This window comes from Benincasa hispida, chromosome 2, assembly GCF_009727055.1.
Source record: "Benincasa hispida cultivar B227 chromosome 2, ASM972705v1, whole genome shotgun sequence".
NCBI lineage: Eukaryota > Viridiplantae > Streptophyta > Magnoliopsida > Cucurbitales > Cucurbitaceae > Benincasa > Benincasa hispida.
In genome coordinates this window covers 13,899,658-13,923,743 of record NC_052350.1, presented here as the reverse complement: position 1 = coordinate 13,923,743, position 24,086 = coordinate 13,899,658, and the positions used below count along the sequence as shown (strand labels likewise).

The window sequence follows — 24,086 nt, the reverse complement described above, 5'->3', positions numbered from 1 at the left end:
TTATAGATGTAAAACACACCTGACCTTCACGTGACAGTAACCAATAATGAATTTGTAATTAAGGGAAGATGTTACCTGCAAAGCAAAGAGAATCTAGACACAGTTGTGGGATTTGCCATAACGCCTTCGATGCCTAAGTCAATAAGAGGCTTGTAGTAAGACTTTTAGGGATGATAATGAACTTACTTCTTCTGAAGTCATAATGATGTATTTAGACAATTCTGACCTAGAGCATCCAGATGAGGACTTTTGAGAAATATTAGGTTAATTCTCAAGTCAAATGGGCTAAGACATGCATCACATTCATCAAATGGGGAGGCTCGACCTCAACCTTGACCAAGGTCGAGGAGGTCAATTTGAACTTTTACCCTAAGCTATCATATTCCTGAGGCCAAAATAGGTCAAAACATACCCCGTTTATTAAATGAGGAGGATCGACTTCAGACAAGGCGAGTAGATCAGTTTTAGGCCTTGGCCCAAATGTCCCTTTTCCATGCTTAAACAGCGCCTTATGGTATGGTTTTCTGACTCGAGTTTCACTATTTTTTATGAGAGAGTTTGTGAATCTACCCATAACAATTTTTTTTTGTCTTTTGATAATGTGTAGAAATCCATACTCGTTAAATGATGCTCTTGTTCCAACTAAAGACTACTTAAAACAACAAAGGAACACGAATACATTACACCGATTTTATTTTTAGTTATTATTATTATTATTTTTGAAGGACAGTATACCGAATATTGATCGTAGTCAAAATGTTGGTTTTAGTATTTACATTCAAGTATCTCTTTTTTGGTCCAGTCGTTTGAAAACTGATAATTTTGGAGAAATTATTTTGTTTTTAACCATTCCGACTTGCGATCACAGCCGTCCCTCGTAAGACTAGAGAGACTGCGCTGACTGGCGAGTGGTTTGATTGGCCAGTGAGATCAAACCCTTCTGTATTCTCCGGCAGATAATTCGTCGATCATCAACTGAGCGACGACACTCCGACGAGGCAACTACCTTACTGCCAAATTCAGTTTCGGAAAGTTTTCGTCAGCTTAGGGACTTCGCTGGTTACATTTTCTTTTGGAGAAATGGAGGTTGATGGCTCCGGAACTAGGAAATTCAACGGAAGCAATGGCGATTCACCGAGAGTAGGAGTTTTGTACGACAAGAGGATGTGCAAGCATCACACACCTGACGGAGATTACCATCCTGAAAATCCCAATCGAATTAGGGCCATTTGGAACAAATTACTGAGCGCTGGCATTCTTCAGAGGCATGATCGTTTTTGTTTTTTCATTAGCGTTTTTTTCTGTTGTGTATTTGCTTTAAGCTGTGTGCAGTGTTGCGAAGGTAATGGGAAATGAAAAAGTGAAGAATTGGGATATACTCTACTAAAAGTCTAGAATGGAGCTCTGTGCCATATCATACTTATCTTCTCGTGGCCAAATTATAGTTTTCTGAGATTGTTCATTGAAACGGACAATTGTATCGCCACCTTAGCATGATCCTGTTCCTTGATTGTCTGACAATAATATTTTTCTGAATTCCTCGGATGCATGCATGGTGAAGGAATTGTTTATTTATTTATTTTAGACAATAGCTTTACCTTTGCGTGATAATTGGAATTTTCATGGAATCCATGAGTTCCTTCACGCTTCATAGTCTTAGTGGCAACTCGCACATCTGTTATGTTGGCTGTTTCTAGTATTTATCTGCACCGTTTATTGTTATTGGAAAATTTATTTTACGGTGGCAGATTTTTTCCCTACAAATTTTACTTGCAAACTCACAGAGTTTGTTGTTTGAGATAGTTCGATTTGGTTTCTTGAATAAGTAGTTGAGCTAGCTATTCCCTTTTTCAGGTGTGTGGTTTTGAATGGGAAAGAAGCAGAAGATAAACATATCTTGGCAGTTCACTCCAAAAATCATGTTAACTTGATTAAGAATATAAGCTCCAAAGAGTTCGATTCACGAAGAGATAAGATTGCCTCACAACTTAACTCTATATACTTCAATGAAGAGTCATCCGAAGCTGCTTATCTGGCTGCTGGCTCTGTCATAGATGTAATATCCGCAGGAATTTTTCCTATTTGAAAGTTGAATTTTTGACAGGGCATTTATGTGGTCCTTTTTATATGCTAAGTGACTGAAATGTGTAGATTTGGTATAATAGAGAAAAGTTGCCTGAAGTCCGTTCTTTTAAATATATAATCTAACTATTTCATTGTGTTAAGGTTGCTGAAAGAGTAGCTAAAGGAGATTTGGATTCCGCCATTGCCATTGTGAGGCCGCCGGGTCATCATGCTGAACATGATGAAGCTATGGGGTTTTGTTTGTTCAACAATATAGCTGTGGCAGCAAGCTTTATTTTGAATGAAAGAGTAGGACCGCTTTCCATTTATGTTTTAAGCAAATATTTATGGATAATCTTGTAACAGTACGATCCTGTACTTTACTTTGTTATTCTGAAGTTCCTCCCAGAAAATGCTTTCAAGTTTGGTATTTAGTTTAGTTCAATTACCTTCTTTTCTTTTCCGTCAGTTCATTATCTTTCATGATACAGCCAGATCTGGGGATTAAGAAAATTTTAATTGTTGATTGGGATGTTCATCATGGCAATGCAACGCAAAAGATGTTCTGGGAGGATCCCCGTGTTTTATTCTTCTCTGTTCACCGGTAGGTGCGTAAGGATGTTGGTGTTTTCTAAAATATATGTGTGTACACACACACACACATATTGACTGAGTATTCTCTATTTTCTGATGGGAGTAAGAAACCAGAAACTGTAGGAAGCCAGTAAGGCAAAATCTACACCCTAGAGGTCATAGTAACTTGGTAGTCTTGTATTTGAATCTTTATTAACTATGAAAGAGTACGGAGTGGATAAAGCACCGTGACAGAAATGCCTAGGAGCTTACACAAAAGCAGTCCAATGGCATTACAAAATGTTCGCAAAGGAAGTTACAATTTGAAGCTTGCACGTTCACCATCTTCCAGAGGAGATGATCATCACAACATCCTGAAAAGTTCTATTTCATTTAACCAAAGTTCTAATGAAGAGCTTTAATAGTGTTGTTCCCCAGAACATTCTTCCTTCCCTGAAGTGGACCTTAGGAATCCTGATTTCTCTATTTTGTACGCAGTGGTCGTTAAGTAGATAATTAGTGGTTGGGGTTAAGTAAATAACAACCTTGACGCCTCCAACATTCAAAATCTCTTACCCCCCCACCACCACCACCAATGAAGCGTGGCTTTTAAAGTTGTTTTTATATCCTATCAGATTTATTATAATTTTTGCCAGTAATGAGCCAACTTATTTTGTAAACACAGGCACGAATTTGGAAGTTTTTATCCAGCCACAGATGATGGTTATTATACCATGGTTGGAGAAGGACCCGGAGCAGGATATAATATAAATGTCCCTTGGGAGAATGCACGATGTGGGGATGTTGATTATCTAGCAGTCTGGGACCATATCTTGCTTCCTGTTGCTAAGGAATATAATCCTGATATGATCATAGTCTCTGCTGGATTTGATGCAGGTCTGATCTACTAACTCGAGATATTAAAATTCTTCTTCTTCCCTCCATTTATATTATATGGTTGTTCAACTGGTGGCTGGTTGAAAGACAGATTGTGATTTTTGTAATTTGTCCCCCCTGACTCTTTAATCTCTCCCTTCAAAATGAAGCATTCACTATTTTGGTCTAATGATGGCTCTCATTGTACTCCTTGTTTCCGCAACTCTATAGAGTTCTCTAGGGGAATGGGAACTTGCAACCATATCTGGAGAACCTTTAGATTGGTATTGATTCTCTTCTTAATTTGTTTCCCTGAATCTTAAATCTCTCCTGTAAAAAAGAAGTGCATGTTAATTTGGTCTTCTTCTCTAATAATGGCACTCCTGGCCATTTTTCTTTCTCTTTTAAAAAATTTGCCGCTCATCACAAAACCTAGACATTGGAGACATCAAGTTTTTTTTTTTTTTGGTAGGTCTTTGGTTATTACAAAGAGCTCATCTTTTCCGAAGTCTAGTGATTGTTGTATGTGGTCTATCTAGCCTTCCGACTTGACACCTTTTCTTGTGAGTCTCTTCTCGCTCATTTTTTGACCCATCACACCATCTCCAGTTTCCCTTTTCTATTCTTTGGAATGCTAAAATCCTAGAGGAGATTATGTTTTTCTCTTGGTTGATCGTTTAGGGAGGAAAAACTGTATGAATTGTCCAAAGATCTTCATCTATAGTTTTGAGGTCTTGGTTTTTCATCAAAATAGAAGGAAAGAGGAAAAAAAGGTCTGGGGTCTCAATGGTGCCTCCTAGTCATTTGAAGACTTTGATCATGTGACATGTTTCGGAGGGGTAATTTAGCTACGGAAACTTAGTTCATATTTCTTGAAAGGTTTGGTCTAAGTTTGACTTCTATCAAATCGAAGATTATTGTGTCATGATGAAAGAGGTACCTAATAAATGAAAACAAGTATTGTAAAATGAGTGAGTAAAATAAAAAATTTGATGACACTTACAAAATTATGAAAGAAATTTATATGTTTATATCCAAAGTTCTCCCTTTCAATATGGTAGTGCTAGACTAATATCAAAATATATTTGATTGAAAACCATTGGGATGCGTAAAAAAATTATTTCATGCTTGGAACAGCCGTTGGTGATCCTCTGGGTGGTTGCTGTGTCACACCGTATGGATACTCAATTATGTTGAAAAAGGCAAGTGTTCAGTTTTTTCCTATTTTGGATTTGTCTTAAACCTTAAGGGTAGCTTGTCCGTTGATTACAGTTTCTTGCCGTCTCATATATTTGAGGCTTAAATTTACAAGTTCCTAGATGCTGAGAATATGTGTTTGTTCAATACCTTCTCGCATGTGTTTATTTGGCAGTAATTCAGTATGCACCCTGCACCCATCACATCTGACTAAGACATATGTTAGGATTGGTATTTGAAATCTTATTTTAAGAATAATCCGAACTATATTTTCTCAAGCAGTTGATTGTGCTAAACAGTAAATAATCATAATCATAATAATGAATCCAAAGTTCAATGTCACTTCTTCCAGATCTTAAGGAATTGATTTGGATGAGAGCTTGAAGATGATGTTGGTTTAAATATACAATTTGAACACCCTTATCTTGAATTCGGGATAAGGCTACAGCTTGGTGGCATTTTTAAAATTTTTAAAATTAAAATTTTTTTTTTAGAAGTTTTTAAATATTTTTATGGAGAGTTTGGTTTCTGAGGAATGGTAGGATTCTTAAGGGCTGAGAGATATTGGAAGGAGGTTAAAAGGTTATTAGGTTTAATGCCTCTTTGTAGCATCCTTTAATCAGGCTTTTCGAGGAGAAATCACTTTCCAGGGGTTCTGTGTTGTGGTCGTCATACCCACATGTGGTTTAGAATATCATTTGTTTATTCTATTTAACTTTCCTTATAATATTTCTAGCAATAAAGCTTAAAATAACCATCTGCTTTTCTGTATTATGCTTTAAATTATGAATGTAGATTTAGAATAAGTTGAAAATCTGTAAATTAAACCAAAAAAGGTTATATTTGATGACCATCTTCTTGCAATGACTTCAAAATTTGAGTTAATGCTTGCATGCTCCTTGGCATACAATTAGTATTTAGTACCAAAACTTAATAAATGATGCTTTGATGGTAGCCTTGTTACTCGTTTTCCTATCTTCTCCAGTTGATGAATCTTGCACAAGGAAAGATTGTACTGGCCCTGGAAGGAGGATATAATCTTGACTCTATAGCAAGTTCGATGCTTGCCTGTGCGGAAGTTCTGCTTGATGGAAGAACTATGATTAAGTCTTCAGAGACTTATCCATTTGAGTCAACATGGCGAGTGATCCAAGCAGTAAGCTCTCACTTATTTTTTTCACCCTTCCATTATTATTTCTTTTACCCTGGATTGGTAGGAGCTTCTTCCACCCGTTAACTCCTTTTTTCATGCTTTTGTTATTCTTGAATGTTTCTGTTTCATAAGCATTTTTAGCAATAAACACCCCTCTATAAGAACCGTGTGATTCTTGTCAGGTTCGCCAAGAATTGAGTCCTTTTTGGCCTATACTTTCAGAGGAATTACCAGACAATTTGATCAGTAGAAAAGTGCCACTCCCGGTAATCCCATATTTCCCAACCTTTCACCATTGTATACACATTATGTGGATATCTATTGAATATGATTAGATTTGTGTTATCCGATAATATATATTAGATCATGAGTAGAATGTCGAATGGTCTTTCAATTACTCTCTCTCTATATCTTTTCAAACCTTTGGTAATAGTTTAGAGTAGAGACTGCACTTGCTGAATTTAGATGGAAAACTGTCTGAGTTGACTTGCTCCATATTGGCACTACTTGACTCTTCCAAACAAGAATGTTGAAGGAAGGCCGAGGAAGACCAAAAAATTATGTGCATAGGAGAGAATTTGAGGCTCAATATCGGGCTTGCCAAAAACTCTATAGTTCAAATCAAGTTAGGGCTTGAGTTGGCAAAGTTGAGTAACAAACAAATTTGAATACTTGATCCGGATTCATCCCTTCTCCATTGTGAAAGGGAATAGTGATTACTTTTGTTGCTTTAGTGCCCAGGAACATGTTTCGAACTTTGAATTGTCAAGGGTGAGAAACTTTTGGAGGTCAATCTCTCTTCCTGGTTAATTATAGATTAATATTATCTTTTCATCTAGTGTTTCAAAATAATTTTGTTCTTTTTGTAATCAATCAATCGGGTCTGTAAATGAACTAGTTGTTGTTGCTGCTATTAACCTTGCTAACATAATAGAAATAGCAGCAGTAGTATTTTTTTTGAAAGCATTCCTATTTGAACAAACATCGAATAAGACAGTCCCCGAAGGTGCTCAAGTATCAAATTAATTGTTGTTAAACTCATGCCTTATGGAGAGGCTATTGCGCCCTTCACCATTGCAAAAAGAGAGACCACATGGATGGGCACCTCTTGACCTCGTCTTCTCTCTTCTTTGTGAACCTACCTTATCAGGCTTGGTATGCCCATTGCCTCATCCTACTTTGTACTAGAAAAATTTGCATTTGTCCTGTGAAGAATTTGTATGCATTTCCTGCAATACTTGTTTGAGATGTACACATGCTCGGTTGAGACTTGTGTGCTCACCCTCCTCTGCCCTTTTGTGGATGGATACTTATCTTTCTGAACCAGGTACTTTCATCCTACCATGTCATTAGGATGAACACTTGACCTATTCAATCTTTCTGTGCTCATCTATCGTGTTTTCTCAAGGACAACTTCCTATCTTGTAGTGTGTTGAATTTATCTTGCGCAATTAGACAGCTTAGCTCAATCCAATGGTTGTGATTGGTCCATATAGATTGTTGGTTGGCACATAACTGTAATTCTTCAATTTCACCCATAATAGGAACATTGTACAAGTATAATCATCTCTATCTTTGTTTTTCCTCGAGCCTTCACATACACTAGCGAATTTTGACTTGTGAGATGGGGATGAAGTGGTTCAACATGATCGATTTGTGATATGTTTTGCATTGCTTATCCGTAAATCTTTTTGGGCCTCTCTCTCTCTTTCTCTCTCTCATTCACCAGCGAATTTTGACTTGTGAGACGGGAATGAAAGGTTCAACATGATCTATTTTGATATGTTTTGCATTGTTATCTGTAAATCTTTTTGGGTCTCTCTCTCCCTCTCTTTCTATAAAAATATTCAAGGCACATGATAATCCTGTTAAATTTGTTCTTCAATATTTCCAGGAGGTATTGCTTTCAAGCTCTGATTCGGATGATGAAGCTTCTTCCAATGGTAGATTAAAAAGTCTCGAGGAAGTTCTTCAGGGTATCACACTTTCACAATTAGAAGTTAAGGAAGACGGGCAGGGTAAAGAGCACTGAGATTATCTTTTCAAATCCGTATTTTTTTAATCTTTTAGCTTTGATTCATGTGCAAAGAAACGTTCTTTTGTTCTTACGATGGTTTTCACCGTAACACAGGTCAAGCGGTTAATGTTACCCACCCTTGGAGAGTGGAGCTATCAAAAACCGACATCTGGTATGCTGCATTTGGATCAAATTTGTGGTGCCCAAGATTCCTTTGTTATCTTATAGGAGGACAGGTTCTACTTTATCTATGTCTACAGTATTTCCTTTTAATAATCCTGGATTAACTATAATTTATGATCGTCATAAAATCATTCCAATCATCATTTTCAAGCGTCTGTATTATGTCTTGTTTTGTAGTGTATGGACTCGATGCAATGTTGAATTTTCTCGTTTTACTTTACTCACTTCTTGTCTAACCTTTGAAGAGTAACTTGTAGGTTGAGGGTATGAACAGACCATGTACAGGTTCAATGGATAAGACTGCACCAAAGGAGATTATGTGGAAAACTTTTCCTCATCGGCTATTTTTCGGTCGCGAGTATACCAATACATGGGGCCAAGGGGGAGTTGCTTTTCTTCATCCTGAAAGCAACAGCGAGGAGAAATCTTACTTGTGCTTGTATAGAATTACGTGAGTTATTAGCTTCTCTCTTTAGCCTCTTCTTCTCATGTGAGAAAGTCTCAAGTTTCTTCTAATACTTTCTACTATGGGATCCTCCACTCCAACTCATGGTTTCTAACACAAAATCTTAAACTAATCTCTCTCAATTCTTGCTTTCGATCTTCTCTTACAGGCTAGAGCAATTTAACGATCTTTTATATCAAGAAAATAGTGGTAGTGGTTTCCTTTCTGATAACCCTTTATTGGATATAGCTAATCTGAACAAAGTCACAGACAACCCTTCAAACTCTATTGAGGTTCCAACTGGGGTATGTAAATTATCTGACCTCTCTCCTATAAAAGCCAATTCTAGTTATATTTTTCCAGATCATTTGTTGAACAATGCTTGAACTATTTTGCAGGAAGGCTGGTACCACAACCTTGTATATTTGGGGAAAGAACACGATATTCCAATACTAACTATGACGTATCTGTCAAATCTCGTCCTTTGTGCATTTAACTCATGTAATAACCCTTCAGTAGTAATATGTACCTGTATTTAATTTCAGATGTTCACAATTGGATGTGGAAGGCTTCAAATCTGGAAAAATTCCCATCTGTGCACCAGCAAAAGAGTACGTCGATACCCTTGTTAAAGGCCTTGCAGAAGGGCCACTTTCAAAGGAAGAAGCTTTGGTTTATATTCAGAATGCTTCAACTAAACCACTGTAAGCGCAATCCCCTCGTTTGCAAAACCTTCTTGTTTTATATTTATGGAGTTAGGTTGAGACTTCAAAGATGAATTATGAATACATCCCTCGATAGGAGGGATAGGAGGGACCTTTAGAACGATGTTATTGAAACAGATTTGTCATGTATTTATGGAGTTGAGACATATGATGTATTATGCATACAGGACCTCTTAGAACTACCTTATTTGATCAAGAAGATTTATTTTGTTGGTCGTACAACTGTGTTGTTGAGTTCCAAAGAAACTGAACTCTATATAGCATAAACTTTGGTAATTATATTGGTTTTTATTTTATCATTCCATGTAGTAAGTAGATTCGCTGTAGAGAAATAAATTTGGACAAATTATAAACATAACCGTTGAAATGTGATGATAGTTGCAATTATACCATTGAACTTTCAATTGTAAAAATTAGACCCTCAAATTTATAGAAATATTAAAATTAGACACAATTTACATCATCGTAGATATTAGACTCTTAAATATTTAATGGTAAAAATTGGACTCTGCCATTGTTAAATTGAACCCCAAAACTTTAAATTTATAGAAATTTAACACATTTAATTTGTGAGTGGTTTTTGCAACTTGACCAGCAATCTCATACCAAACATTTTCTTTAGCATATAATTTCTAATACAATAAGGATAGAATTAAGGGACAAAATTAAGACTTGCCTGAAAATTAGAGACCCTATGATATATTTAACCAAAGGCAGTGCATGAAGGATGTGAAGTTACACAGAACTTTGATGGCACACCAACTTGAACAAAGCATTTTTTCACAAGTCCCCCTTATTTCTTTCAAATTAAATTCTCTAAATAAATATTCAGCAACTCTCTTCTGGTACTATGACCTCCCCCAAGGGGGCCTATGCATGTAAGAGCCAATTAAATCCTATTTACTTTTATTAAGTAAAGAACAAGTTCTAATCCTTGAATTCTTGCAGTTTACAAGAAAAACAATGAAATGTAAAAAATTATAGCCCTTTCTAAACATCTTTCTGGATAGATAACAATCTGTATACTCTATAATACTCTTTACTTCTCATTAGATATTTTGATCGGTCGTGGAATAGCATCCTGCACGTCTTGTTGTCACTCTTCACTTCGTGTTGGCGCTAAAAATTGAAATTCTCATTGAATGCGGTATGGAAGTTTGATTCAAAATCTTGTTAAATGTCAAAAATTGATGTCAATATGTACTCCTCTCATCGATATTTTAAAGCAGCATGTCCTGTGGCTCCCAAATGCTTATGCAGTTTATTCCTGTTATACATCAAAACCCCACTTCAATTTCAATCTAAAAGTGATTGTGGTATCTTATTACAAGATATAAAAGGAGATGTGATAGTGATAAATTGATGACGGAAGTTCTAAACAAGGATTACCTTGAGTCAAACTCCTGTCCACATGTTTCGCATGAATTGCCAGAATCCTTTGATGTTGCCTAAGTTTAAGATTACATTATTAGAACAAACCACTATAATCAATTCTCTAACGAGAGGGAAGCAGAACATTAATCGAATATGCTGCTTGGATGCTCAGACTTCAGAGCATGAAGTGTTGCATATTACTGATAATATAGCTGAAGTAAATGATTGAATTAGAAAACAGTTCTGTAGAATGTAAATTACCTTGGATTTCTTTCCTTTAGATGAATGTCTAGGTTTGATCTTTGTGTCATTCTGCGTGACGGCTTTCCAATCAACTGATTTACTTGAAGTCCTTTGTTCTTTAGCCAACTCACTGGCCCCCTTATCGCTACTTTCATCGTTATGCAATGAATTGGAAGGGGAAACCTGCTGATATGATGAACCGTCTCCATTGTTCTTGTCATTTCGAGAATTCGTTTCATTCATAGCTTCATCATTTCCCTTGCCCTTCTTTTTGGCTCGACGACTCTTTTTTCCCCTCTTACCATTTTCAAACTCCGCTGGATTAGGCTCATCGTTCTCATTTTCAAAATGAGCTTTGACTGGGGAAGCGATAGGCTGATTCACTGAAGCTGCATTTTTCCTATTTCGCAGCCCAGCAGCCATTGCTTCAAGAATATCTGTTTCGTCATCGTCATTCAATCCAAGTGCCTCAGCAACCATATCTGATCTATCAACTTCATGAACATCATTGTATTCACTCCCACTAAGTTCTCCCCCACTTTCAATATCTTCTTCCTTAATGTCAAAACCTTCCTTGAACTCCTCCCTTAGTTTATCTACCTCATCATCCAGCAGGGTTGTTTCTTCTTCACCTTCTCCTTCATCAACAAATTCTTCAGATTCATCCTCATCATCTAGTGATTCTTTGAACTCTGCAACCTTCTCCTTGTGCTTTTTTGACTGTTCGTGATTTTTCCATTGCTTTTCACTCTTGAACTTTTTCCCACATAAAACACAGTACAGCTCTTTCCCTTTCCTATTCTCTTCTTCCTCAAACCCATCTCCTTCATCCTCCTCAACTTCCTCTACCTTTGCCCAATCTGGTTCCTCATATGTCCTAAGCTTCTCCATCTTCTCCCTCTCTAACCTTTTTTTCCTTTCCCTCTCCTCTTCCTTCTTCTTCTCTATTTCCATGTTCCTTTTCATAGCCATATCAATCACCCTCTTATCTCTCTTCTTCACAAACTCAGCCAAACCTCTCACTGTCTCATTGTACTCCCTCTTTGCCTTCTTCCTCAGCTTCTTGTTATCCTCCTCCATTAACCTCCTCGATTTCCGGTTTGGACCGGCCATGACATCGTACTGATCAGCCCAGCAAAAATCCATAACCGTACAAAACCCAAGCCAGTAATTATAAAAGGCAGTCACCTGCGCATAAGGACTATCTAAATTCCCCATAACCGGAGCTTCACGAACCATATCCAAACGCAATCCTAATTTCTTAGCGAAATTAATCTCATTCCCGTAAATTTTATCAAAAAGGTCAGAATAGATCTTATAGAACCCTCGTCCAGAATCGGAATAGCCAGAATAAACGGTATTGGAGAAGAACGGAAAGAGATTGGGAACAACAGAGTTGGAATTAACCGAACCAGCATCAGAAAAGAGGATTTGCGAACGATGAGAGTCGTACCAGGCGCGTTCTTTAGGATCGGAGAGGACCTCGTACGCGTGCTGGAGCTCTTGAAACTGAGCGGTGGCATCAGCTTGCGATAAACCGGACTTGACGAGCTTGTCGGGGTGGCGCTGGAGGGCCAGCTTCCGGTACGCCGATCGAATCTCGTCGGCGGTGGAGTCGATGTGGAGGCCGAGGACCTCGTAATGGCATCGCTTGGCGGACGCCATGGATGGGCTCAGAATTAGGGATTTGTTGTGCTTCCTTCTTCAGCTGCTATGGGATTTTGACTCAGCTGATCAAAAAACTGAATTCTATATTTATACGCAAAATTAGCGTCCACTATTCAGTATTAAATTCAGATTTTTTTGTTTTGTTTTTTGTTTTTTTTGTTTGTTTTGTTTGTTTGTTTTTTTTTTGCAATTACACAAGAGGTCCTTTTATTATTTTATTTTAAGGATTAATATAAATTTATACTCCAAAAATTACGAAAATTAATAATTGTATCGATTTAAATGATAAATTAATAATTAAGGAAAATTATCCTTTTGCTCGTCAAGTTTTGAAGAATATGTGTGTTCGTTCCCTCTCATTTGAGAAAAAGATTATGGGTAAAGCTTATGTTTCAATTAAATCCTTAAATTTTTATAAAGGAATCAATTTAGACTATTAGACAAGCTTTCCTTTAAAAAGCGTCCAAGTCCATGTATTTATTGTAATCGTCCATTTGTAAGACTGACATGTGAAGAAGTTTACATACACTTAAAAATTAATTCATAAATGATTTTTAAAGGTAGTTGTAATGAATGGTATAAATTTATTAACTAATGAAAATTTAGGAGTTTAATTGACTTAAATTATAAATTTTCTACGATATTAGTCAAACGAAATCTGGATGAGGGTATAAATTGATACATTTACAAAAGTTCATAATTTAAATTCATACCATTATTAGTTTGAAGATTTATAATTATAATTTCCTCATGGACTATTTTCAAATAAAGGAAAATGAGTCAACTTATTTATAAATATAGCAAAATTTACTATATTAGTGATAGATCGTGATAGACTACGATAAACTCCGATAAACATCTATCGTGTCAGTGATAGATGTCTATCACGATTTATCACTGATAGACAGTATGACATTTTACTATATTGAAAAATATTTTAAGCATTTCTACGATTTCAAACAATTACCTTTTCCTTAATAATTAAACCAACCGAGGCAAACATTATGATGATAAACATTTTCTTTCCAATCTGCTCGTGGATTAAATTTCTAATTTCTTCCATGCGCTTCGCACGCCCACCTGCACTCTCAGCGGCTAGCCGTTCTCTGCGTTAGTGTCTATTGGCCCTCTGCGCCTATAAAAGGTGCGAGCCTTCAACTTTTTTAAGACATCTCATTTTTCGTTTCCAATCTTCATACTCTCTCTTTTCACATTTTGGTTTTTCGAGCAAATCAGTCTGAAGAGTGTGAGTTTTCCCGATCGAATACTATGCATTTCCGATCGAGACATTTTTTTGGCTATTTTATCCTGGAGACGTTGTAACACTTCTATAGGATTGCTTGCACAGTTAGGCAGAGCTGCGAAACGTCTTAAAGAGAACAAGCTCCGTGACTTAGACTGTAATGAGTTTCTGTTTTGCAGATTTCATTTTCCTAACGATAGCCATTCGTGGTTCGTTACTGTTTGCTTCTGTCAATTCTGAACGTCAGAGTGTAGCCGATTCAATACTTTTAAGACGTTTTCATCCGCTGCTGCTGTGATGATCCTTACAAGTAACAACGACATTATGACATCCGACCTTAACGATCTATTCCAGTTCAAAGGAATGAACTTCAAACAGTGGAAGTAGAAGATGTTGTTTTTCCTTACCTTCAAGAAAGTTTCTGACGCTTGTATCACGGATAAGCCAACCGTTCGAAATGAAGATCCGATTGAATAAAAAATAAAAAAAGTTGCTGATTGGGAAGAAAAAGACTTTCTATGTAAAAGTTTCATTTTAAATGGTTTGACTGATGATCTATATGATTACTATAGCATTATGAAGACAACAAAGGAAATTTGGGATGCCTTGCAAAAGAAGTACAATACTGAGGAGGTCGGGTCGAAAAAATATGTTGTCAGTCGTTACCTCAAGTTTTAGATGACGGATGAAAAATCTGTGGAGGCCTAATTCCATGAACTGCAGAAGATAACCCTTGAAATAATAACTGAAGGTATGCCCCTAGACGAACAATTCCAAGTTGTTATTATTATTGACAAACTGCCCCCTTTGTGGAAGAATTTTAAAAACATCTTGAGGCATAAGACCAAGGAGTTTTCCCTGGAGAGTCTTATCACTCGACTAAGGATTGAAGAGGAAGCCCGGATGCAAGTCGAGAGGGAGGAGGTGAACATTGTACCTGGGTATCCGCTTTTGCCATGATAAAGCCTAACCAGAAGTCCAAAGGGACAAAGAAAAAAGGTCAGAACCATGGTTCCAACAATCAGAACCAACAGAAGAAGCAAAAACCCCCTCTTGGGAGAAACGGTACAGTTCTTTTCTTTAACTGTAATAAACTTGGACACATGGCTAGGAATTGTAGGAACAGGCGTCGTCCTACTGGTCTTGCGAACCTGACAGAAGAACCGTTAGTTGCCATGATCACATAAGTAAATGTGATTGATGGTTCTGAGAGGTGGTGGATAGACACTAGTGCTACACATCATGTCTGTCACGACCTTAGTCTCTTTAAAACTTATACTGAAACTAAGGATAAAAATATTCTGTTGAGGGATCACCACCTAACGAAAGTTGCTAGAACGGGCGAGGTGGAATTTAAGTTTACCTCCAAGAAGACCTTTACATTGAAGGATGTCCTGCACACTTCGGAGATAAAAAAGAACTTGGTCTCGGGCTATCTCCTCGACAAGGCCGAATTTACTCAAACCATAGGGGCAAATTTATATACCTTACTAAGAATAATGTATTCATAGGGAAGTGTCACACCCCATCCCAGACTACCCTCTGGGCCTAGGAAAGGACATGACTGTAGCAATTATCAACCCTTTTGTTAACACTTACTACCTAATAACTCTTGCGGAAATAACTCTGATACCAATGAATAAATTCAACAATCAACTAATTAAGTTAAGGAGGCAAACAACAACTGATTACGTAGGGCCATTTTATATTTCAACAATATAATGTTTATACAACTCCAAGACTAACAACAAAGTTTACAACAACAACTGTAAAACTCTCTGGAAGTATAACTGTGGCTTGTGGCAGACCTTGACCTTAGCAGCACCCTAGAACTCCTCACCTTTCGCTACTTGGGGGACGGTAAAACATAAAACATGGAAAACATGAGCTATAAAGCCCAGTGAGTGGTGCCTTTAGATAAAAAAGTAACTTTGATTTTAGAAATATACTTTTTGGAAATCAATTCATAATCAACAAGAACGTTACCACAAGATCAATATTATTTTTCTAGCTAAACTGCTGGTTTATCCCTAGCTCAACTGCTAGTTAAAACAATCAACCCCAGCTTGACTGCTGGTTATTACATAATATAAACATCCCCAGCTTTACTGCTGGTTATCCCTGACATGATCCTACATTAAAGTAATATAACAACAATTCCTTGTGGAAACTTTTCCTGTACCCTATTATCCCGCCAATGTGCACATCGACTATTTTTCCGCTAGCTATGCTTAGGTAACTTGACTATATTTTCTGCGCCGACTATATTTTCCCGCCAAGTACCTTTTCAAGTATGCCAACTTATAAAACCTAGGTTACAAACTCAACGGGTATATAATCCTGTCTAAGGCTAGGGGTACTTAAGTTGACGGGTTACAGAACACCTCCTACCTGGGGATTATGGCCGAATAATTGAGCGTTGGTAACCAATTTTATGAGCATATGTGAATGATGTGAGGTAATAAAATGATTTATCACCTAGACATCGTAGGTTAAAATCCAATTATAAGAGTTATACTTGGATAAACCACATAGACTTAGGGTTGTTTTATTAACCAAAAAGAACCTAAGTATAAATCTACCTAAAATAGAACACTTTAGTGGCAGTTTAATAACTTCTATATGATAGAGTTATTAGAAAATTTTAGTGGGAGATTAATAACATATACGATACGTTATTTTTAGCTCTCACGTCTCTAAGAGTTCACAATCCAGATTTAAGCGGTACTTCGTGTCACCTTGGAAGTGACCTCCATTCGGAAAGTATTTTTTAGCTTAAATCTAGATTTTGGTGAATAAGAGAAAGTTGTTCAAATATAAGTCTATTATACGATATATAGATTTCAACTACCATGTCTCCACATAGTTTACACCGTGAGATTCATATGACGCTTCGTGTCACCCTGGAAGTGGCCTCCATTCAGAAAGTGTTTTGTATGAGTCAATATCAAGGTAAACGGAGGAAGTAGTTCATAGTAAGTGGGTGAACGATATGTGTCAATATATCCTACGGTCTCATCCATTAGTCTAAACCGTGAGATTCCTATGTTGCGCCTGTTGTTTGCTTTAGGCGGCCCTTTGCTAGTCGTTTAGTGACGGCTATCCCTTGGAGGGTTGTAACATAGAATTTAGAACAACACAGTAAAATGAATAGGGTCTTATAGTTCCATTTTGGATGTTGTCTTCTATTTCAGAGGCAAATTCATACCGTCCAATAGGATCTGAAAATGGCGGGTCACACTTACAAGAATTACTAAGTTTTTAGTAAAGATCTTGACCGAAAATGATAACTAAATGACTAGAGGAATAAGAGTTATTCTGGAGTCAATAGGAATAAGAGTTATTTTGGGAATAGTGTTTGGTAAAAATTGTTTGTTTTAGTGAAGGAGTATCTGACTGCCCCTCAGTAGCACATATTCTGACTCATTAAAATATCGTTGCAAATAAATAATGGTTATGGGTACATTATTGCTTTTGCTAAAATTTGATTTTGGATTTAGTTAAAATTTGCTAATTAGAATTTGTTTGAATTTTATCAGCATGTCGAGTTCTGTAATACTCACTTCCGATGTACATAACAGTAAAATCAAATCAACAAACAAATTACTAGCGGTTGATTATACCAAAAGAGTTTTAACAGAGGATTGTTCTCTATCTCCCAACTCATCTAAAATTATGAATTATGTAGATGAGGATGCTGAATTTGAATAATGATAACTTATAGAAATACAAGTTATTTTGGCTATTAAGTTGGAACAACTAAGGTTTTTAATGATAAAATCTCCTCATTTTTAGAAGAAACGCATGGAATTACTCAAATATTAGCAAACTCATTCAAAAGAATGTTTTACTAAATACTGAGGCACTAACGCGTTATATTGCAGGATTTCAACAAGAAGCTAATGCATGAGTAAGCTAATGCATGAGTAAGAAGTGTCACAGGAAAAAGTTCTAACGCATGGGCCATGCGTCGGAGGGATTCAACGCAAAGAAGATTCATTGATTTAGGCTGTTTGTGTCAAATCACTAGTTGCAAGCATGGGCACCTGCAGCAGGCAACGTCTGAAAAGCTTCTAAGTGTCAGGCAGCTGACCAAGGCATGGACTTTAATGCTGCCCATCACCAAGCTGGAGATGACCAACGCCTATAAATAGATGAAATCCCTCCAAAGTTCGAAGTACACACAAAAATTTTCAAGTTCTCACTCTCATAATTAGAGTAGTCATAGTTTAGATCTTTAGATGTTGTGCTGTGGTGCCAAGAAAAGCAGAAGGGTAGAGAACCACCGTCACTGCCGGTCAAGGAGTAGAAGAAGTCGAGCTTGAGAAAGACACTTCGTCCAATTCTCATACAAGTGATTGTACACGACTAGAATTGAGCCAAAGAGATATAAGAGATTGTACTCTGCGGCTTGACTCAGTTCCTTTCATCTCATTTATCGCTTTCATTTCATCTATTAAATATTGCTTTTGTAAAGACAATCTGCTTCTTTATAAATTCATATATTTGATCCATCACATTTTGCCATTTTTTATTTCTTGTTTATGTTGAATGCATCTATACTTTATGCAAAACTTCATTTCAAACGCCTAAGCCAACTTGATCAATTGGTAAAAGCATCCTTAGCTTAGACTATTCGAGAGAATAAATAAGCCAGCATTAAGTAGAACGCCTAGTACATCTAGAGATAGACTTATTGGTGTTTATTGCATTATGTGTTCGACACATGCATCCTAGATATAGGTTTTGTATGTTATTCGCATTGAGAAGTGTCGAATAAGAGTCTAACGCATAAACAAAGATAAGCAAGCCACCTCATCCACATCACATTCTGGTTCGTGTACATTCATCTTAGATTGATGCATACCACTTACATTAAAATCCATTTTCTCATGATCCATCAACCACTACTCAACTCTTTTTGTATGTTCTTGCATAAGCACAACACCTTAGTGTAAATAACACATTTCTTCATATATTTTAGGAAATCCCTACAACAGCTACAACGCAAGGTCTGCGTTAGCTTAACCTGAATCCCTGAGTTCGACCCTGGACGTACCAGGAACCTAAATTGGATTTATACTTGGGTTTGATTTAGGAAAACTTAAATGTCAATAGTGGAGTGTCGTGCGTTCTGTTGCACATCTATAACGCACCAACGCGTTACAAATACACAAATACACAAATGCATCAAAGCATCAACGCATCATCCATACTTAAAACTTATTTTTTCAATTTATTTTATACAATACACTTCGAGCGCGAATCACGATAGCAACGAACAAGTTTTTGGCGCCGTTGCTGGGGATTCAGAAACAAAACTAACCAGAAATTTCGTTTGTATCTTTTGTTGGAACACTTCAATCGAGGGAGCATTACGAGCTAGGCCTAAGCTTGTGAACGTTTATGAGCAGGGAGAGCACTCCTGAACTTATATACGACCCCAAGATTGAAAGGACCTTCCGACGTAGGAACCAATCTAATCGTCGTCGAAGGTTGAGGCAGCAATTTCTCCTGTCTCTTATACACATCTAGATGTGTATAAGAGACAGGCCTAAGCTTGTGAATGTTTATGAGCAGGGAGAGCACTCCTGAACTTATATACGACCCCGAGATTGAAAGGACCTTCCGACATAGAAACCGATCTAATCGTCTCGAAGGTTGAGGCAACAACTTCTCAGAAAACAGAACAGGCAAAAAGCAATGGTGGACAACCAAGAAAATCAGAACTTAGCTCAATAACTAGCTCATGTTGCGCAAAATCCCGATCCTAATGGCGAATAGTAGCTCGCGTCCCATGAGGGAGTGTCCGCTATATTATATGATTTCTCACTAGGAATCATATACCCAATGTCAGATGGGACGAGGTTCGAGATGAAATCTATAATGCTTCAAATGGTCCAGACTGCTGAACAATTTGGGGGTGGTCGTGGAGAAGATCCTCACACCCACATGAAACGTTTCCTGGAAACGTGTAATTCATTTTTGATTCTTGGAATCACCTCAGAGGCGATCAGGCTAACTTTGTTCCCTTATTCTTTGCTTGATGACGCAAAACAATGGGTAAGCTCATTGGAGCCTGGTGAAATCACTACCTGGGAGAAATTGGTGGAGAAATTTATGCAAAAATACTTCCCACCTACCACCAACGCGAGGAGGCGTCGAGAGATTATGAACTTTGAACAAGAAGACGTTGAGACCTTAAGCGCCACATGGGAGCATTTTAAGGGATTGGTCAAAAATTGCCTGAACCATGAACTACCACTAACTATCTAGATGGAGACTTTTTATGGTGGATTGAATAGAGCATTGCAGATGGCAGCCGATGCAGCTGAAGCTAGTGGAATTATGGAGAAATACTACACAGAAGCTAAAGAGATATTAGACCGCATTGCTAAGCACAACATGGAATGGGTGGACGATTCATATGACGCAAGAGCTGACAGGAAGAAAAGATCTTAGACTGTTAATTCTATCGATTCCAACGCAATAGCCACACTTTCTACACAAGTGGCTACGATAACCAGCCTTTTATAGAACATATCGCTAGGGAACGCATCAAATTAGTAGAAGGTGAATCAGGTAGAAGCATTCAGGCAGCCCATGGTTAGCTGTGTGGGTTGTGGAGATCCTCATTCCTATGCTGATTGCCCACAAAATCCGCAGTCAGTATGCTTCATTAAAAACAATCCATTTTCCAATACATATAATCCTGGATGGAGGAACCATCCAAATTTTTCTTGGATAGGAAACCAACTAGAGCACCACCCAGGGACGAACCAATAGCAAAGGCAAAGACCGCTGCCTACATTCCAACCAACGCATCAGCCACACCAACATTCTTTTAATAGAGGAGGACAGGCGTCGAGCTCAGGATCTCCGCTTGAGAACCTATTAAAGGAGTACATCACCCAGAATGACGCGTTGCTGAAAAGCTAGGCGTCGTCTATCAGAAACCTGGAGATACAGGTAGGGCAGATAGTGAGCAAATTGAAGAATAGGCAGCCTGGAGTTTTGCCTAGTAACACTGAAACTCCTGGAAACAACAATGGAAAGGAGCAATGTCACACGGTGATATTGCAAAGTGGAAAAGCTCTTGAAAAAAGAAAAATGAATCCAAGAAACAGTAGTCCTTCAAAAGAACGCAACACACGTTCAATGGAGTAGAAGATCAAGAAGAAAGAACGCCTGAGACCACAAGCCATTTAGAACCAATTACGTCTAATGTGGGAAAACCTGCAGTGCCGCTGAACACACCATTCCCTAGACATTTGATGAAGAAGAATGATGAACAACAATTTAAGCATTTTCTTGAACTCCTAAGGCAACTGCATATCAATATTCCACTTATAGAGGCCTTGGATCAAATGTCAAAATATGTCAAATTTTTTAAGGACATTTTGACGAAGAAAAGGAGAGTCAGCGAGATGGAGGTAATTGCGCTAATGCAGGAATGCAATGCGTTAGTAAACAACAGTTTACCCAAGAAACATAAGGACCCTGGGAGCTTTATTGTTCTGTGCTCGATAGGAGGATTGGATGTGGGACATGCGTTATGCGATTTGGGAGCAAGCATTAATCTCATGCCACTTTCAATCTTCAAGAAATTGGGAATAGATGAAGCACAACCCACTTCTGTTACTTTTCAACTCGCTGACAGAACAATCAAGTACCCTGAAAGAAAGATTGAAGACATTCTGGTAAAAGTTGACAACTTCATATTAACAGCAGATTTTATCATCTTAGACTATGAAGTGGATAGGCATGTATCAATTATCCTTGGATGCCCCTTTTTAGCTATTGAGAAAGTTTTAATAGACGTGCATAAAGAAGAATTGACTATGCGCGTAGACAATCAAGAGGTGAAGTTTAATGTGTTAAATGCATTAAAGTTCCCGGACAGTGAAGAATTTCAACTGAACAGTATAGAGTTGCCTGAAGAAGAAGTGACACATGTGTGCGAGGTCCTCGCATTGGAGGAGAACATGAAAGAACCAGAGCCGCCAAGTCTGAGTGAGCGGTGGACGAAACCAACGCGTCCATCACTAGAGGAACCACCAGAACTTGAGTTGAAACCGTTACCTAGTCACCTGAAATATGCCTTCCTTGGAACAAACAAAACTTTACCTGTAATTATTTCCGCGAATCTTACTGAGCCTAACGAACACTCTCTTTTGCAGATGCTGAAAAAGAACATGCGTGCAATAGGTTGGACTCTAGCGGATATCCATGGCATTAGCCCATCTTATTACATGCATAAGATTAGGTTGGAAGAAGGGAAGTCGGGATCGATTGAGCCTCAAAGAAGGCTGAACCCCATAATGAAGGAAGTGGTCAAGAAAGAAATCTTAAAATGGCTGGATGCGGGAGTGATCTATCCTATATTCGACAGTAGCTGGGTAAGCCCAGTCCAATGCGTTCCCAACAAAGGGGGAACAACTGTGATAGTCAATAGCAATAATGAACTAATCCCTTCAAGAACTGTCACGAGCTGGCGCATCTGTATGGACTATAGGAAGCGCAACGCGGCAACTAAGAAAGACCACTTCCCCCTTCCTTTCATTGACCAAATGCGTGACAGACTTGCTGGCAAAGAATTTTATTGTTTCCTTGATGGATACCCTGGTTATAACCAGATTTTGATTGACCTAGAAGATTAGGAAAAGACAACATTCACCTGTCCCTTTGGAACGTTCGCGTTTAGACGCACGCCCTTTAGGCTATGCAATGCACCTGGAACATTCCAAAGGTGTATAATGGCAATCTTCTCTGACTTCTTGAAAAAGACCGTTGAAGTCTTCATGGACGATTTCTCAATCTTTGGAGACTCATTCCAATCATGCTTAGATAATTTGAAGGCCATCCTTGCTCGATGCGAGGAAACGAACCTGTGCTGAATTGGGAAAAATGTCACTTCATGGTGACTGAAGAAATTGTCTTAGGCTACAAAGTATCTAAAGCTGGTTTGGAAGTTGATGAAGCCAAGATAGATGTCATAGCTAAACTTCCACCACCATTAAATGCTAAAGCTCTACGAAGTTTTCTAGGACATGCTGGCTTCTATCGAAGGTTCGTTAGAGGATTCTCTCAAATTGCGTAACCTCTGAGCACATTGCTAGAAGTGAATATACGATTTCAATGACGACTGCTGTGACGCGTTTGAAGCATTGAAATATGCGTTGACTACAGCTCTGGTACTAATAGCACCATATTGGACACAACGTTTTATTCTCATGTGCGATGCGAGTGATGTTGCAGTAGGTACCATGCTGGGGCAGAAGAAAGGAAATTTGATACATCCCATATCTTACACGTCTAAAACACTGAATGACTCTCAAGAACACTACACAACCACGGAAAAAGAATTGTTGGCTGCAGTGTTTGGCATTGAGAAGTTTAGATCTTATTTAGTTGGTGCGTTAGCCACCATCTATACGAATCATTCAGCCATAAAGTTCCTGATGAGTAAGAAGGATGCGAAACCAAGATTAATAAGATGGGTGTTACTATTATAGGAATTTGACATTGATATTCAGGACAGAAAGGGAACTGAGAATCAGGTGGCTGACCACCTGTCCAGATTGAAAAATCAGGAAATGCAAGATCAAGAAAGTGAAATCCAAGATGCCTTTCTTGATGAAAGCCTGTTCAGAGTTGAAGGCAGGGAACCTTGGTACACAGACATAGTTAATTACTTAACTAGCAAGCAATTCCCTGGGAACTTCAACTCTTAGGAAAAGAAACGGTTAGTACATGACAACAAATTTTATTTTTGGGATGAATTGTTTCTCTATAAACAAGGCCCCGACTCCATAATGCGTCGATGCATTCCGGAGGAAGAGACACAACGCATCTTGGCTGAGTGTCATGACTCTCCTTACGGAGGGCATTTTGGTGGGCAAAGAACCGCTGCGAAGATCCTTCAAAGCAGATACTTCTGGCCCACCCTTTTCAAAGACGCGAGGGAGTATGTTCGTAAATATGACCCCTGCCAACGCACCGGGAATATCTCATCAAGGGATGCAATGCCCTTCAAAAATATTCTTTAAGTGGAATTATTTGATGTTTGAGGCATTGATTTTATGGAACCTTTTCCCCTATCCTGCGACCAACAATATATCCTACTTGCAGTAGAGTATGTATCAAAGTGGGTAGAAGCAGTAGCTTGTGCCAGAAATGATGCATCCACTGTTTCTAAGTTTTTTACCAGGAACATCTTCACACGCTTTGGAACGCCAAGAGCCCTGATAAGTGACGAAGGTACGCATTTCATTAATCGCACCATTTCTAAATTACTTGCCAAATATAATGTTAGGCATAAGATC

General features: G+C 38.0%; 2 protein-coding genes across 2 annotated transcripts; one reads left to right on the top strand and one right to left on the bottom strand.

The window, feature by feature from the left end:
- The first annotated feature begins 816 nt into the window (after positions 1 to 816).
- Positions 817 to 9,506, top strand: LOC120070599 (histone deacetylase 5). Its single transcript, XM_039022412.1, has 14 exons — positions 817 to 1,265; positions 1,855 to 2,056; positions 2,227 to 2,373; positions 2,556 to 2,668; positions 3,323 to 3,534; positions 4,651 to 4,715; positions 5,696 to 5,866; positions 6,046 to 6,129; positions 7,758 to 7,881; positions 7,995 to 8,116; positions 8,321 to 8,514; positions 8,678 to 8,813; positions 8,907 to 8,971; positions 9,054 to 9,506. The coding sequence occupies exons 1-14, from the start codon at positions 1,081 to 1,083 to the stop codon at positions 9,214 to 9,216; spliced, it is 1,983 nt and encodes a 660-aa protein (XP_038878340.1). The 5' UTR covers positions 817 to 1,080; the 3' UTR covers positions 9,217 to 9,506.
- A 399-nt stretch (positions 9,507 to 9,905) lies between these two features.
- Positions 9,906 to 12,585, bottom strand: LOC120070600 (DNAJ protein JJJ1 homolog). The gene is made up of 3 exons (XM_039022413.1): positions 10,869 to 12,585; positions 10,623 to 10,681; positions 9,906 to 10,500 (listed from the first exon to the last, which is right to left on the bottom strand). The coding sequence occupies exons 1-3, from the start codon at positions 12,513 to 12,515 to the stop codon at positions 10,443 to 10,445; spliced, it is 1,764 nt and encodes a 587-aa protein (XP_038878341.1). The 5' UTR covers positions 12,516 to 12,585; the 3' UTR covers positions 9,906 to 10,442.
- Between the last annotated feature and the right edge of the window lie 11,501 nt (positions 12,586 to 24,086).